Consider the following 18,177-nt stretch of genomic DNA (forward strand, 5'->3'; position numbering starts at 1 on the left):
CCTCCTTTCCTTTTCTTTAACCCTTCAGGTTTTGACTGCACGCCATCCCCTCTCCCCTCTAGACCAGGCCTCTGTCTCTGCTGCTTTCTCTTCCAGAATTCTTATCCTACGTTCACACAGTGGCTGCTTCCCATCCTTCGTGTCTCAGGAGAGGCCTCTGCTCACCTGTGTTAGACCTAGTCCCCTCGTTCCTTTACTTCTGTCATAACCCTCTGCTTATTTTCATGATGCTCACTAACACTTTGCTATTACCCTATTTATTCATTTGGTTTGTTTCTTTTTTGTCTCCCCATCACCAGAACCTAAGCTTCATCAGGGCAGGGGTCCTGTCTGCCTTGTATTTCTAGCACCAAAACTAGTGCCTGGGACACAACAGGTATTCATTCATTTCTTTGTTGAATGAGTTAATCAGACCTTTACATAAAGATGTACATGGAATAAAGCTCATGGCATGCCCCCTCTTTTTTATTTTTCCATTTTGTAGGCTGGGAGATAAATGAATAGAATAAAATTTTCTATCCAATCATTTCTCCTAGCCTGTTTCAATGTTCCAAAGTTTAATTAACAGAACAAGGAAGTCACCCTGAACTGAACTCAACACTTTGGAGTTTTGCAACATTTCTGTGTTCACAAAAAGTAAAGATAATTATATGGAATGTCTACCAACAAGTTGCTTATTACAGATTATAGGCAGACCTCGGAAACATTGCAGGTTCAATTCCAGACTATCAAAAGAAAGTATCTCAGCAAAGTGAGTCAACGAATATTTTGGTTTCCCAGTGCAAATAAAAATATGTTTATACTATACTGTAGCCTGTTAAGAAACAGTATGGTGTCTTAAAAAACAATGAACATACCTTAACTTAAAAATACTTCATTGCTAAAAATTGCTAACCATCACCTCAGCCTTCAGTGACTCCTAATGTTGTCGCTGGTAGAAGAGTTGAAATATTTCAAGAATTACCAAAATATGACACAGAGACATGAAGTGAGCAAATGCTTTTGGAAAAATAGCCCCCAAAGATTTGCTTGACAAAGGGTTGCCACAAATGTATAATCTGTGAAAAATGTAGTATCTTCGAAGTGCAATAAAGCAAAGTGCAATAAAACAAGGTCTGTCTGTGTTCCATACAAGAAATGCAACAATAAACAAAGACGCTCTGTGTCAGGTATCTCCAGTTCGCCCCTCTGGATTCACACTCCTTCCTTCTCTCCCTCCTGGTGTGTGCATGTTATGAACCCAGATTTTGAGCTGGATTCAGACAATGGGAAGCCCCACCAGGAGGTCAAAGACAGAAAAGAAAATGAAGTCAGGATACGTATTTCCTTGGGACCATTGGCCAAAAACCACCCTGCTCTCAAGGTGCTGATTCTACTCATTATCTTGAATGAGTAGAATTGAGGCCTAGGAGCAGCTAACAGTCGCACTGCTAATGAGCCCTGAGACACTGGACTATCCCGTGTGGTTCTCCTACACTACAACTGCATAAGTAGTTTCTCAGCAAAAACCTCATCCAGTTATTTTTTTCTTTATATTTTATGTGCTATTTCAAAAATCTAACAAGCATATATTATTAAACAGAAAAAAATGGGAGTATATTTTAAAATAACATTTCCTTCTTCTCTACCGCCATTTCTACTCTTAGTTCAGAAGCCCATCACTTCTTAATGAGATCATCATAGCTTCCTTACTGCACTTAGTTTCTCGTCTTGACCCATTCAAGTGATTTTCCCAACAGGCTAAGTGACAGTACCATTTTCTTGTTCAGAATCTTTTCAGGACTCTCAACATGGTGATGAGAAAAATAACAGTTCCCATGCACAGTATCCTAGGCCTTCACAATCTGGCTGCTCCTCACAGGCTGGCCTCACTCGGGCTAGTTCTCATTGTTTTTCCTGCACACAACACATTTCCACCCCCATGTGATACCTGTTCGCTAAAGTGCCTCCCTGACGCTTGTCCTCTTGGTCAAGTCCCACTCATTCTTTCAGTCTCAGATTGAGGTCAACCTCCAGTTCCCTGATTCCCTCGGGCTTCTCCTCTACCCACCCTGGAGGAGGAGGTCCACTTGCGATTCTGACAACTGTCACATGCTGTGATACCGTGACTGTTTTCACATGTTTCTCCCAGCCAGCCACAGGCGTCCTGACAGCAGAAACAAGTCTTTCCATCTCTGCATTCCTCACCCTAACACAGTAAGCCTTCAAATACGGGTCACAAGAAGACATACGCTTTACTCTATACTTTGTTGATCTAAAGGTTACATTTTTAGAAGACCGATCTGGCAATTCTATCAATCAAACTCATCTGTATAGAACTTAAGTCAAACAGTGGGTGACCCAAGACTGTACAGGAGGGACCCCCTCATGGTCCAGTGGTTAAGACTTTGCCTTCCAGTGCAGGGGGTGCAGTTGAAGCCCTGGTCAAGGGAGCCAAGATCCAACATGCCTCATGGCCAATAAACCAAAACATAAAGCAGAAGCAATACTGCAACAAATTCAAAACAGATTTTAAAAATGGCTCATATTAAAAAACAATCTTATAAAAACAAAACAACAAGGGAAAAACTGTACAGTACTGCTTATGCTAAGGGCATAATTACTAAAACCACTACCATTCCTTAAAGACATTAACTTATGATCATCTGTAAGTCTAAACTACCCTCCAAATGTCTCACTAAAGATTTTCTTTTCACATGAGAATAAATGTTATTGTTACTGTTCAGTTGCTAAGTTGTGACCAACTCTTTGCAACCCCACAGACTGCAGCCCGCCACACTCCTCTGTCCATGGGATGTCCCAGGCAAGAATACTAGAGTGGGTTGCCATTCCTTTTCCAGGGGATCTTCCAGTATCCAGGGATCAAACCCATGTCTCCTGCACTGGCAGGCAGATTTTTAACCACTGAGCCATCAGGGAAGCCCTGAGAATAAATCTACACTTCCAATAAATGAGATACTTCTATCAAAAAGTATAAGAAGTAGGTTCCAAAATAACTGGAACTAGTAATGGCTTACCAATACTAGCATGATCAATAATTGTGTCAATATCTTGTAGACCCCATTTCTTATACGCTAATGGCGGTGGCTGGATGTTCTCATTGCCTGATGCTGCAGCTGTCAAAGATAAAAATTAGACAAACCAAGCTTAAATAAAATGGAGAAAATGAAGTTTTACCAAAAATCATTAAAATATAATAACTTGATTTATTATTCTAAATTAATTAAAAATAAAGTAATATCAGCCATGCATACAGTGAGACTTACACCAAGACAATATGCATAAAATGCATATATTAAAAGACTAACTTGGCTGACATAAGAGATTCTGAAACACTTAAGGAATCAGAAAACACTACTAAAAACTCTAGACTACCATCAAAAATCAAGGTGAATTCAAACTGTAGTTGAAGCCAAGTATGCAATTTCTCCTCTTGAGAAAGACAGTGAATAAAATCCTTGAAGCAGCAACCAGTGTCTTAGTGAAACCTGACGGTACCCCAGCAGAAGCACACATAACAAAACAGAAAGATCTCAAATGCAAATAACTGAGACCAGGCTTGACAGGAAGATATGCTAACAGCGACAGCACTGCCAGGAAAATGAAGGAAATGCTGATCACTGACCATGGCATTTCCACCAGGGAGTGAGGAATGAAAAGAAAAGCAGCAGTTACACCTTGGGCCACAGGTTCACGCACAAGACCCCACTTGTCAGTACATTCTCAGGCTATGCATTAGAACACAGCTGGATTCTCGTCATTTATTCAGGAAGGTGAAGAAAAGTACTCTGACAAAGGAAAACAGTAATCCTCTAAGCACTTCAGATTTGACAGTAAGGCCAAGCAGAGAGAGTTTTCCTATACTGTGAAATAAAAGTCACAACAATCTGTAGCTAAGTAATCAGATATTTAGAGCAACTTACGGTAAGAGAGCAGTAAGTGGCTTACTTACTTGCGAGGAGATAAAATGGCTTTATGATCTCATACATAATAAAATAAGTGGCAATTCAAAAATAGTAAAAATGAAATGGCTAATGATACCAGTTAAAGCATAACTGTCTATTTCTAGTTTATTTTACCGTAGAATTCTTATGCATATAAAACTACGAAATTCTTAAACCTATTAGAAAATTCTTATAGAAATTTCTATAGAAAATGACATTAATGGTGATTATTTGAAATTTCTCCAAAATAACAGACATTGAAACTTTACATGGACTAAATTTAAATAATTTAAAAGAGCATGAAAATAGGTATAAATATTCAAACAAATTCTGACTTTACAGAAAAGCATGTACTACTAAAGAACCACATAACCAAGAAGATACTGATCATATACATCAACCTGTTAAAAAAACAGTGAAAACTTCTATTGCAATGTGAGATGCTGCATTCTCTCCCTGGAAGAAATTGCTTCTTCTGTGTCTTACAGTTTAGTTCTGGATTTATGAACAATCTTTATGAATTGGATAGCACATCTTAATTAAACTCTACTTTCAGGGAGTTAAATCATTTACACGCTAAACTTTGCTCTTTTTAGGGCCATGAAGACTCCTTTATTCCAAACCAGAAGAAAATGGAGTAAGTCAGCACCACCACTGGTATCTGCACTGACTTGGGGCTTTTTATACTTTTATTTTAATATCTCTAAAACTGGAATCTTAAAACTGATGGCGTGACTCTTACTGGCAGCACTTTCGCTTCTTAGTGGAACAGAAAATAATAGTTGCATCTTGATTTTTGATGAAACACAATATCCTCTTCTAAAGACTAAATAGCCTCAGAGTTTAAACTATGGGTAGGGAAGGTTACAGTGCACGTTTCATGCCAAAGTCTTGAACTGACATAGTTGCCTACATAGATTATATTTAGGGCTCTTAAGTTTTCTCTGTTCAGAAGTGTTTCAAGTTAGCTAAAAGCAGCTGATGCTGCCTGCCTGTTGAATCCGGCCTAGTGTGAGGAAAACACCCCCTGCACACACTCTGCTTTCTTCACCCCCAGAGAGTGGAAGCAAGGCAGAATCACAAGATTTTAGTATGCTGGCCCAAGTAGCACTCATCTAATGAGAAATCTGGTTCCTCACTGAGACACAACTGAATTCTCTATCCCAGTGCTGAACTTCTCTCTTAACTGGCCAAGACATTCTGCTGAATTAGTGAAAAAAGCCAACGGTTCAACTGGCAACATGAGAGCTGAAGGTCTAGTCCTCACCGTTATCTTCCTAATTAAGCAATCTACTGTGCTTAGTTGCTCAGTCGTATTCAACTCTCTGCAACCTCATGGACTATAGCCCGCCAGGCTCCTCTGTCTATGGGGATTCTCCAGGAAAGAATACTGGAGTGGGTTGCCTTGCTCTCCTCCAGGGCGTCTTCCCAACCCAGGGATCGAACCCAGGTCTCCCACACTGCAGGTGGATTCTTTACCATCTGAGCCACCAGGGAAGCAATCTACTACACTCCCATTTCTATAGTAGTGGGTTTTTTTTTTTTTTCTGTTTAGAACTAGTTCAGAAGACCTTTTTAATTTAGAAAACGTATTTTTCCAAGTAGATTAAGTTAAATAAGACAAATATCACCACAAGTTAGCTATTTCTTGCCCCAAATTACCTTTTGCTACCTGATTTCGACAAGCACGAAGAGACTGAAAAAGGCTAAATCCATCAATAGTCACAATGGCAGCTGGATATAATATACTCAACTCTTCATTCTGTTAAAGGAATAAGGAAGAAGAAAATATTTCCATTATTGCCAAATAAGCATATCTATGTTTCTGTTATAGCTAAATATCACGATTAATGTAAAATAAAGGAATACTATAACTAAACAACCATCAAACACCCAACACACAAGACAACAGCAGGCAGGCAGAGGAATAGTAAAAAACAAATAGATTTTTTTTTTTTAACGCCTTTTGGTCAAGGACTTTAAGTTCTTTTCAAATATGAGCCTTTGTACATGGTGAATATTTTCAGGATAGACAAAGGGAGTAACCCAAAAAGTACAAGTTTCATAAAAGTGAAATTTAGTCACTATATGGATGCAAACAACACATAAAAGTAAAAAGGAAAGAAAAGAAACTCACCTGAAATCCCAGGCGTATTTCAGGATATAGGGTCATACACAGTTACACACTTTTGTACAAGACTATACCATATCCAGTATTCTGTAACAGGTTTTTCTTTATTTAGTAATATATCTATGATATTCTTCCATTTCAGTAAGTGAGCAAATCAATTTTTGTTGTGGCGATGCTGTTTTGCATGGTATGTACCAAAATTTCAGTTATTACTGATGGACATTTAGTTTGGCCTGCTGGTTCCAATCTCCCTCTCTACCATCCACACTCCACAGCCGGAGTGATCTTCTTGAGACACGGCAGAACAAACTACTGCCTTGATCAAATCTCTCCACTGGCTCCCTTCTGCAGTTAGAATAAAACCTGAACTCTACTGAAGCTTCAAGATGGGGCCTCTCTCTCCAACATCATCTCACACCTCATCCCTTGCACCCTAATCACAAAGGTCACTGCACCTTCACCTCCCAAGTAGCTGCCTGACTTTCTTTAGATCACTCAGGTCTTGGCTCAAATGTAGTTGCTCTGAAAGGCTACTCCTGAGTCTGTCTCAAACATCAATTCCATTTCCTTGTCTTATTTCAATCTCATCAACATGATTACTTCCCTCACGGCACCTATCAGAGGCTGGAAACATTCTGGAAAATCTCAAGCTGTTCATCATTGGTTATCCTCCATCACCTCCAAACTACAGGCTCCACAAAAGCAGAAACCTTGCATGTCTGTTTCAAAAATGGATTCTCAGTGATTACAACTGGGCTGGGCACATAACGGGCAGTACATAAATGTTTATGAATGAATGAAATATTTTCATTATTATAAACATCACTGCAGTAAACATTCTTTTGTATATATCTTTTCACATCACTTTGATCTAAATTCCTTCAAGGAGGTCTGTTGGGTCACAGAGCATTCACAATTTTCATTTTCATTCATATTATTAAACTATCTCAAGAAAGTACCTATCAGTTTATAATTCCACCAACAATACATGACAGTGCCTGATTCTTCCTCTGTCACCAAGTTTTGTTAATCTTCATCTTTGCCAATCTGAAAGGTGAAAAATTATCCAAATGTAGCTGCTCATAGTTCTGAGATTATCAGTAACATTCAAAAGTTTATCATATGCTGTCAACCAGTTATATTTCTTCTTTGGAGAACTGTCTAGTCCTTTTTTTCTACTGGACTGTTGGGGTGTTTCCATTTTTAAACAACATTTTTGTGGGCCACAAGGGGTGGGAACTGATGTCGGGGTTCACACGACAATTTGATAATGCCTAGCTTACGCAGTCCACTGACATGGCAGAGGGGCAGAGGTCCTTGACAGGGAGGAGCTAACCACCAGCTAAGTATCTCCAAAACAAGACTGTTTTCTTGAAAAAGATACTCTTACAAACACCAATGTTCAAAAGCTACAGAAATTGTGCTAAATGATAGGGATCTCTGTGCAGAAACCACAGAAGAGTTTTCTTTGGCATTCCAGAAAAACATCTCCCTTTGGAATCTTCTCCTGCAATGATTAGTCATCCCACCTACTACACTCACTGCCCCCAGAACTGAATTATAAGGAAATCTGCTCTTGTGATCTTTAATAGATGTGGGAGTGCATTAAAGATGCAGCAAATAGATATTTCTGATATACAAACTGATGTATATTGGACCGAAAGATGCTTATGTAAAATACAGAGTAACAACAAAGACGTCTCTCCGAGTCTTTAATAGATATTTTTCAGTGAAAAGATTTTGACTCACAAAAGCAAATAGTAAGCATTTAAATGTGAGTTATATTTTTCCACCAGCTCTAAAAACAGATTATTACAAACACAGTCAAGTTTAAAGTATTTAAAGAACCTTCATCTTCCAGGGAATTTTTTTTTTTTTTAAAAGGGAAATGGCTCTTGAGAGGCAGCTTCAATAAACAGATCACCGTCTTGGATTTCCAACAGTTCCTTGTTCGTTTCCTGCGATAGTTTCATTTTCTCCCAGCTCCTTACGACCAGCATTGTAACTTAAGTCTTCAGCCTTCAGTGTCATTTTCCTATAATGGGTCCTGGGAAGAGTTCATTCAACATCTGTGACTTCAATCATCTTCAATCTAGTCTTTGTGCCTCTCGGGTAGTTCTAAATCACTAGAGGCATGATGGTATTTTCACTTTATTTCCTACTATCACCTCAAACATGTACAAAGTCAAATTTAATAATCTTTGTATACTACCAAGGCAGCCCCTTCTTCCAACTTTGTCAATGGCATGCCTCAATGCAGGAGATCTTAGAGCCAACTCATTTTTCTCTTTAAATTGACACCTTGGGACTTTCTTGGTGGTCCAGTGGTTAAAGAATCTGCCTTGCAATGCAGGGGATGCAGGTTCAACCCCTGGTAGGGGAACTAAGATCCCACATGCAGTGGAACAACTAAGCCCAGACGCTGTAACCCCTGAGCCTGAGCACCACAACTAGAGAGTCTGTGTGCCACAGCAAAAGATTGCACATGCCACTACTAACACCAGATACAGCCAAAAAAAGAAAAATTCAGCATCTCGATACAGTAACCCAGTCCTGTCAAATGTTCCTCCCTTTTCCCACAGCCATTCCAGTCCTGGCTCGCAGCACTGCGCTCTATTACTGATAACTGAAAAAACAGGATAACTAGCCTCCCTGATTCCAGATTCTCACAAGTCCAATTCATTCAGAACAAGGTCCTTCAAGATCCCTTTGACGATACTACTTCCTTCTCATATCTCTAGTAGCTTCTAAATCTTCTGAAGCAATTCTGATCTTCACTTGGCTTTCAAATTTATAAACAATCTGGTCACTCAGACTATCTGACAGTTTCTCAGTTTCTAACACAGTTTCTTTGCTGTCTCACAGTTCCATGTTTGAATCTTCCCTGATTTTCTGTCCTAACTACCTAAAATATTTTCCCTTCTTTTCTAAGTTCTATTCCCATTTTCAAGGCTAAAGTCAAACTCTACCTCCTCAATGAAATTTTCCTTTATCACCCTAGTCCTAATTGAGCTCCCTCGTCTCTAAAATAGCACAGAAGTTATTCTGTTCATGTAAATTAGCAACTCATAAGGTAATGCTTAATACTACTGATTAACTCATTCACTAGTATTAACAGATATTAGTCTAGGCTTTCTTACTGGTTAAATTTCACTCCAGTCCCTCTATCACACAATTTACGTCCACAAAGGAACACAATATATATACATCTGCTTATTTCAAACCTCTTGGAAGCTGGACAGCACAAAGAGAGAAGGCATATTATACAGTTTTGATGATGTACCACACAAGATGTGCTGAACAAGAGCATATCAGTTCATGTGGCTCTACAATTACTGTAGACACAATCAAAATTTTTGACCATGAGACAACCAAAATCTCACACAGCACCTAGGAAGAGAGAACTGTGGAGTGCTTAGACACTCAACAGTATTTTCTCTATCAAAATTTTCAATGAATATAAAATATTTTCCACAGTAAATAAAAACTGAATAACCCCTTTTCTGAGAAATAGGTTAGTGCAATATAGTAGCACTATTAACAACACAGCTAAATCTTTTTTCTTTTACTCTACATACTTTTACCACCTTTGTCCAAACAAAAAAGATATAAGGTTATATAAAACCATTTTTTACCTTAAGTCACTATTAAGTTCTAAAAATGAGAAAACCTTTTGGTTTCTAACTCAAGTGTTTTATTTCACTGTAGAACAAAGCGTACGAAATTTCAGTAACTAAGTAAAAGCAATATTGGTGTTCCTTACTCAGCTATGAATAGCTTCTATTTCTAAAGTCTGACAGCAGGGCTAACTGTGCCACGGGAAGATACCTTAAAAGTTTCCACCCAACAAGAAGGAAGAAACTACTTCAGAGTAAAGCCACTGTCCCTCTGGACACAATCTCTTACACTACCTGCTCAGTCACGCCAGGATGTCGTGGGATTTCGTAGGTCCTGCACTTGAGCTGAAGCACTGAGTCCTCGTTCAGGAGCTGTGCGAGCAGGAGGACGCCGTTCTAGGAGGAAGCACAGAGACGAGCCTGCTTGTTTTCTTACCAACATACCTGAACATGTGTGGCTGGGCAGAGAGTGGCGTTTCCCCCACAAGTCTTCCATGGATGCCAGGTGGTCTGTCTGCACAAGAACATGGCTTGTCTTCTCTATAGTTTACAGCAGAACCTTCCACCACCACAGCTACCCCGTTCCAGCCTTCACCCCCATAAGTAATAACTTCACATTCAAGTGGCAGGGAGTGAGTCACCAAGGAGAGTAAGGGAATGCGGAACCAGGTTTTCCAGTCAAATGGTGCCTTTTAACTGCGTAACGCTCAACTCACCTCTGTGTAGAAGCGTACATAACCCGAAGTAAAGCCCACCACGATGCAGGTCCAGTCTGGACGTCCAGTGGAACTCCTGTTACAAACAAAATCAATGATCTTAAGAGTTCATACATCAAACCAAAAAAAAAAAAAAAAAGCCTCACTTACTCTCTTATCCTTACCTCTTCTGGCTTGCTAGTGGGATGCACAGAGCACTGGTTACACATTCCCTAAAAACAAAGACAAAATCATATGTTTACCCAATCAATTTATCATTGACTTTTCTATCTCTATGTTTGGATGTTAAAGGACAATTAAGTGGAAGATGAGCTCTGCAGACCAGCTGTATCCAATACATAAATTTAAAAAATGAGCAAAACTTCACCATTAGGTGGGTAATAAAACCCATTCACATAAAAGCTAATGTCACATTCACTTAAGGTTAATAAAAAACAGTATTTTTCATTCTGTATTGTCATGAAAAGCATAAAAGTAAAAAAAGCAAACCTTTACCGTATACAACGGATTATACACAAAAGTAAGAAAACATCAAGGGATCACCAAGCAGTCAGTTCCCACTGTTCCCCTCTCCTCCACATCAGTGAAGAACTTGAGCAGAAGCTGGGAGGAACTGGCAATCACATAACAGGCAAACTGCATTTCTCTTGAGAACATGATTCTAGAGACTTGCCATATTTCAACTGGCTGGCTTCTTTTTTTATACTTTGCAGAAATTGCTGCTGATAATCTATTTCTAAGCACCTGCTGTGCTGGATGGTCCCTAAAAGATTTTTTTTTTCTGACATGCAGATTTGAGAAAAATTTGTCCCACGCCCAGAGACAAGCCTCAAAATTAAAATAATTCCTACTGACTTCTTCCTTAAATTGTAAAAACTCAGGATCATCACCAGTTTATTCAACAAAGTATAAATCCTCTTCCCCATATATCAAACTAGACACCAAATGAAATGAATCTTTTTGGTTGTTTGTTGTCTCTAAGGTAACTGAAAACATATTAAAGTAACACACTAGCATAAGTGGGTGAGGCTCTTGACAGCCTCGGGCCCTCCTGTCATGCCTGCGTGCTTAGTCGTGTCTGACGCTTTGTGACCCTTTGGACTGTAGCCTGCCAGGCTCCTCTGTTCATGGGGTTTTCCAGGCAAGAATACTGGAGTGGGTTACCATTTCCTTCTCCAGGGGGATCTTCCCAACCCGGGGACTGAACCCACATCTGTGTCTCCTGCATTGAAGGTGGATTCTTTACCCGCTGAGCCATCTGGGAGGCCCTAAAGTAACTGAACCTTGCATGTGTATTTCTAACAGAAATTAAAGGTCTTCAAAATGCTTAGACTAAATGACTCAAGGAGAAACTGCATTTCACTGAGTCTCTACAGAGTGTCAGGCATGTACTATGGATTTCTACTTGATTGTCTTTTATCTGAATTTAAAGTCTAAAGAACCTTATTCATTCCAATTTTTGGCTGCAGGTTCCAGGCTAGCAGCTCCATCACAGAACCATGCTAGAGATCTGGTTTTAAAACTCTAACTGGGTCAGTAGGAAACGAATTTACTAACTTGCCTTTCTTAAGTATTTCTGAGTTTTCAGAATTAATGTAGCACTGTCACCTCTAAGTATAAGCCCAGTGCTAGCAAAGCAGAGAGGACCATGGCAGCCCTTGACGTTTTGGCTGAATAAAAATTAACAACGAGGGATTTCCCTGGTGGTCCACAAGTTAAAAGTGCACACTTCCACTGCAGGAGACATGGGTTTGATCCTTGGTTGGGCAACTAAGATCTCATATGCCCTGTGGTATACTAAAAAAAAAAAAAGATAATAATAAAGAGCTAAGGAAAAGACTGTTCGTGGGGCTCTCAAGGCAAGAATACTGGAGTCGTTTGCCATTCCCTTCTCCAGGGGACCACATGTTGTCATGGGGTCGCAAAGAATCTGACATGACTGAGTGACTGAACTGAAGGAAAAGACAAAATCTAGACAGGATATTACAGAATTCTCTCTGAACTCTCCTGTAAATCCTCTCCAAACACAAGGGTTTTTTTTTTTTTTTTTTGGTTCTTTGATTAATAATTACATGGTTAATAAAATTAAAATTTACTGCCCAAATCATACTCTACAATCTCTAAAGCTGCAATGAATATACTTTTAATCAACATTCCAAATGACGAAACATCTTAGCAGATTGATATACAAGTCAATCAATTTCATATATACATTTAACATATGGAGAGACAAAAAGAGCTAATTGGTCCCTACCCTTCTTCAACACTTAAAGAACCACTCCAACCAACAGCAAACTGCATTTCTTCCTTCCCTTTATCACTATGTTTCCATTTTGCTGAAAAAAAAAACAAAAAACAAACATCACCACACAAAATAACTTTAATTACAGTATACTAAAACAGAAAATTTATTAATTTCATTCTTTTCCTTTAGAATGATGAGTGCAGAATTTAATAGTTCTATATTAATTTATGTGGGTCTTTCTATAAGTAAATATAATGTTTAAAAATATTTATAAGATTGTTATAACACTCTCTCTTTAGTCTGTTTCTTCCAATTCAATCCATATAATAGTTATTAATTCTTATGTATTACCCCATCATTTTTACTTATAAAACTTTTATCTTCAATTGGCAAAGAAAAATTTTCTAATAGATTTATGTTACTGGAGAGTAAATCTGCTTAATAGTGCCACTCCGTACCCATTTAATATAAGACCTTATTTATTTTGATTAGTGAGGTTTTCCACCTTCTATATATAGCCAATAAATTTAATCTTCAACAAAAATTGTAAGGTAAGCTTATACCCCAAATAGGAAACAACAGTATTGTTAGCTTTCAAATTAGAGGTGAAAGTCACCCAATTCACATTATTGCTAAGAAGGGGTCAGTGGCCTTTTTAGCTCTAACTGCCCCTTGTGAGAATTGGGCAATGCCCAAAACTGCTTCTAAAGTGCCAGAGTATCTGCAGCCAAGAATGAAAAACAGAGAGAAAAGAAACAGAAAAGAAAGGAAAAAAAACAGAAAAGAAAGGGGAAGAGAAAGAAAGAAAACAGAATCAAAAGTGCTGTGCAACATATCAAACTATCAAATGCTACCATAAAATGGAGAAGTAACACTTTTTCTTCCTACCTAATTCATTTTCTATTCTATGCATTAAAATAAATTAAAATTACAGAGTACTTACGCACTAGAAATACAGCTTTTTGTTCCCGAGCTATAACCATAAGATCATTGGTTGGAGATAATGATAAAATACAATCTTGAAGCCAGCAAGTTTTTTGTGGTTTGCAAGTACTTCCTTCTTCTTCCTGTGAGTAAAACTACAATTACTTCCATGGAAAAATATCAAGAACAGTTCAACTCACCATGTCCACCTTGAGAAGCAAGGGAAAAGAAACCTTCCCAATTCTTTTATAGTCTCAATAATATTTGTTATCAAAACATGTCAAAGATGACCAATAAAAAAAATACCACAAGCAGATCTCAGTTTTGAAAATTAATGTAAAAATTTTAAATAAAACAGACAGCAAGACATTAAAAGAATGATTTAGTTAGGAAATCTGGTAACTAATCCTACTTGAGACAGATAGCTAGGGCATCTACAGCTAGACAGCAAAGAAAATATTACCTGACACTTACGGCCTGTAAAGTATGATAATTATGACATTTCTTTTTATGTGGTCTGAAAGGTGTTTTCTTTTTTTCAATTGAATGTACTTACTATATAGGTAAATTCCTATGGTTAAAAATTCACAGGTCCAAAAAGGTCTTTGCAAAGCCTGACAATTCCTGTATTCCAGCCACCCTGCTGTTCACTCTGGAGACAGCAGTGCGACTGTATCTCATGTGTATTTCCAGAGACACCATGCATAGGCAAATATGATTAACTATCCCTTTCCCCTTTCCTGACACAAATGGTAGCATGCTACATACATACTTCTATATTTTATGTTTTTTCTCTTAACATATACCTTAGATTTCACTTTACCTAAAGCTCCTTAATTTCTTGATGGCTGTAGAGCATTCCATTGTAGAAACACCCCAGTCCCCACTGACTGACATTTGTGTTGTTCACACTCTTTTGCTGCTACAAATGATGCTACAATGAATAATTTTATACATTTATCAGTTTATGTGGCAGGATGCCAGTAGGATAAGTTCCTAGTCAAAGGGAGTGTGTGTTAGTAAATTTGCTAGCTATGCCCAAACTGTGCTCTGCAAAAGTTGTGTTAACTTATAATCTGATCCAGCAAGTTTTGAAAGTGCTTGCTTCCTCAGGGACTCTTCAAAAGTGCTTTAACTCTGATCTTTGTCCAACTAGCACATAAAAAGTAGTATCTTAGTCTACAGCATTGCTCTTATGAGTGAGAATGGGTATTTTTTCATATGCTTAAGAGACTTTTCTATGAACAGTATGTTCCATTCCTTTGCAGACCCTCTGTTGGGTTGCTGATCTTTCTCTAATTGATTTGTATATTTTTTTTTTACATAAAGCATTTATTTTTCCTGATAACACTGTATTGCTTTTTGGAGATTCATTTTGTTTTATTCAAAACACAGAAAATAGAAAGGGAAAATCACCCACAATTGGGACACCACTGAATTTTCATACTATCATCTTAATGGCTATAGAAGGTTCTTTTCCTTAGAAACTGCTTAACTATTCTGTTATTTGGGGGCATGTTTTGACATTATTTAAAAAATGCTACATCAAAACCTCTACATACCTTTCCCTTCTTTCGTTTTCTTAGCATTTTTACAGACAAAGAAAATTGGCCCTTTGAACAAAAGTTTTCCTCAGTTCGTGTCATAGCTTAGTTTTCTTCATGCAGAATTTTTAAATTTTATGTATTAAAATTATTGATCTATTTATATTTACTCTCTTATAGCTTCTAGGTTTTATGTCATTTGATCTTCTACCTTACTCAACCCTACCCGACAACTTTTGGATTGAATTAACCAAGATGGGAGGGAAAAGAGGGAGAAGAGATGCAGGTGGCTGTCATTAAAAAAAAAAAAATTATGTTTTTTAAAGCTTTTAGGGCTTCCCTCGTAGCTCAGATGGTAAAGAATCCCCCTGCAATGTGGGAGACCTCGGTTCGATCCCTGGTATGGGAAGATCTCCTGGAGAAGGGAATGGCAAGCCACTCCAGTATCCTTGCCTGGAGAATTCTGTGGATAGAGGAGCCTGGTGGGCTATAATCCATGGGGTCACAAAAAGTCAGACATGACTGCGTGACTAACACAAACAATAAGAATATATTACTAGTACAATGAAACTTAAAGGATTTTAAAAACAGAAAATCATTTTAATAGAAATATTATGGCAGAATTTCTAGGAAAGATAAATATTTCTAGGAAAGATAAACATACTATCAAAGAAATGTCTGAAACAGAATAAAATACAGATTATAAGACATCATTAGGAAAATCTCCAGGTAAGTCTGAAACCTTTGGAATAGTCATGTAATTAGTTTTCTTTCTCAGTGGAAGGAACCATATTATTCTTTCTTTTACATGGTACACTAAAGAGGTTGCTGCTGCTGCTGCTGCTAAGTCACTTTAGTCATGTCCAACTTTGTGACCCCAAAGAGGCTGCACTCACTCCCAAAAGACAGGGAGAAGAGTCATACTGGCATGATCCCTTATTTTAGTAAAGCTCCAATTTTTAGGACTTTTGTTATCCAGTCTGTTGTTTTTAATGTGTATTTTTCTACATATAAGCCAGGGAGAAGATTATTCCCTAAAAAGTGAAAGTTATAAGGTCAAAGTGAGTTGTAATTCACTTCTCCCTTGGCCCACAGTCTCCGCCCGAGTGCACAGTCTCTGTCTGGCCGGCACTCGCCCAGGACTCCTCACAGCACCTTGGCCACTGAGGGCATCAGCACCCTATGGTTTCCTCCACTTCACTGAGATCCAATTACACTAACTCTGAGGTTCAGGGGTTTTCAAGGGAAAACACCCTTCAGGAAGAAGAATCAAAGCAGGGAAAGTCATCCAGGGTTATTTTTTAAGTGTTCTGTTTGATAAGAAATTAAGAGTATCTGAACTCTTTGACTGCTCTATAAAATTTCCATTTCATTGCAATAGAAAAGAAATCCAAACAATGTTCCAGAACAGGGATAATACAGCTCTACTTTCGGCAAGCTCTATTAAAAAAAATTTTTTTTAAATAACTGAACATCTATAAACATGGGTTCCTTCCTTTTATCATACTTCCAAAACTTTGTTCAAACAGTAAACTCCAAAAAGTCTGGAAAAATTACTTTTCAACAAAGAGTATTATTCCTCTGTTTTTATCCTGTTTTCAAAATAATGTCACTAGTAAGGATGAGAGCTGTGTTTACATGTGCCCAAAAGACAGAGTTTAAGAAATTCAAAGATGGAAGGCATTTAAAGACTAACTGACCCATACCTCATTCTACAATAATAGTAGAGTCTTGAGACGGTTAAAAATATGTACTCTCTGCCACACAATCAGTGTCTGAGGCCAGAAGAGGACCACTCTCATCTTGGTGGGTGACTGCAACAGATCTTTAAGAAGCCTTAGGATTTGACTCCCGGAGAAGGCCATGGCACGCCACTCCAGTACTCTTGCCTGGAAAATCCCATGGATGGAGGAGCCTGGTGGGCTGCAGTCCATGGGGTTGGGAAGAGTCGGACACGACTGAGCGACTTCACTTTCACTTTTATGCACTGGAGAAGGAAATGGCAACCCACTCCAGTGTTCTTGCTGGAGAATCCCAGGGACGGTGGAGCCTGGTGGGCTGCCGTCTATGGGGTCGCACAGAGTTGGACACAACTGAAGCGACTTCTCAGCAGCAGCAGGATCTGACTCCAGTCTCAGTCAATGAGAAGTGTTTTCTCTGAAAGAACTGCCCTATTACTTATCGCTATATAGCAGACAGGGCTTCCCTGGTGGCTAAGAGGTAAAGAATCTGCCTGCCAATGCACGAGAGGCAGGTTTGACTCCTGGGTTGGAAAGGTCCCTCGGAGAAGAATGGCAACCTGCTCCAGAATTCTAGCCTGGGAAACCCAGGAACAGAGGAGACTGGCTGGCTACAGTCCACGGGGCCACAGTCTGGATACAACTTAGCAACGACACAACAATATACCAGGCTACTGTTCCCATGGTTCTGCAAACTGATTTAGAGCTGTGAGGAACCGTATGTGAACGTGGGAGTCAGCACATTCTTGAGGCACTGCTCTGAGTTCTTCCTTTAGAAAGACTCTCTCCTCTCTTTCTGCCTGTCTACCTCACGTGCCAGTTCCTGTTGCAATCCCATTCTCTTCTGACTTTACCATCTTCCGAATTTATTGCCATGAAAAGTCTTACTATTCTCTGATGTTTCTTCTGTGACTGCATTTCTCCAACCCTCGACTAGATGCCTTCCATACTTTCTATGACTCCTCTACTCCGCTCACTGCACAACTGCAAACATGAGTGAATAACAGCTTTCTAATTCCTCCTTATTTATATTCACAAAGATACTTGCATAACCTAGTATTTATTCTTACACATGAAACTATATGACAATGAGCAATTGATTCAAGGCTAGTATGCTAAGTAATGTATCCATAAGGAATAATAGTATCTTTAGTAATATTTTTCATTAAGTAATTTTATGATTTAACATTTTAAGATTATGGCTGACGTATTCATGTAGGTACAAGTAAACACACAAAGTACTACTCTCTCTATTGGGTCTAGAACTCAGTGTCAAATCATAATCAAGCTTTGTCTTCCACCATGTCCAGCAAGTGG

General features: G+C 38.6%; 1 protein-coding gene and 1 non-coding gene across 2 annotated transcripts in view; both read right to left on the reverse strand.

Moving 5' to 3' along the window:
* Positions 1-18,177, reverse strand: part of RAB3GAP2 (RAB3 GTPase activating non-catalytic protein subunit 2) — a 101,516-nt gene that overhangs the window by 46,747 nt on the left and 36,592 nt on the right. Inside the window, exons 3-9 of the mRNA XM_069545375.1 lie at positions 13,597-13,720; positions 12,663-12,744; positions 10,573-10,620; positions 10,409-10,484; positions 9,987-10,088; positions 5,607-5,706; positions 3,018-3,116 (exon numbers count right to left, since the gene is read on the reverse strand). Of these exons, the coding sequence (XP_069401476.1) occupies positions 3,018-3,116; positions 5,607-5,706; positions 9,987-10,088; positions 10,409-10,484; positions 10,573-10,620; positions 12,663-12,744; positions 13,597-13,720 (631 nt within the window). The remainder of the gene's footprint in view (positions 1-3,017; positions 3,117-5,606; positions 5,707-9,986; positions 10,089-10,408; positions 10,485-10,572; positions 10,621-12,662; positions 12,745-13,596; positions 13,721-18,177) is intronic.
* LOC138416699 (small nucleolar RNA SNORA36 family) lies at positions 477-608 on the reverse strand. Its single transcript, XR_011247819.1, has one exon. It is a non-coding gene; the product is annotated as a small nucleolar RNA SNORA36 family (small nucleolar RNA).

This window comes from Ovis canadensis, chromosome 12 (genome assembly GCF_042477335.2).
Source record: "Ovis canadensis isolate MfBH-ARS-UI-01 breed Bighorn chromosome 12, ARS-UI_OviCan_v2, whole genome shotgun sequence".
In the NCBI taxonomy this organism is placed as follows: domain Eukaryota; kingdom Metazoa; phylum Chordata; class Mammalia; order Artiodactyla; family Bovidae; genus Ovis; species Ovis canadensis.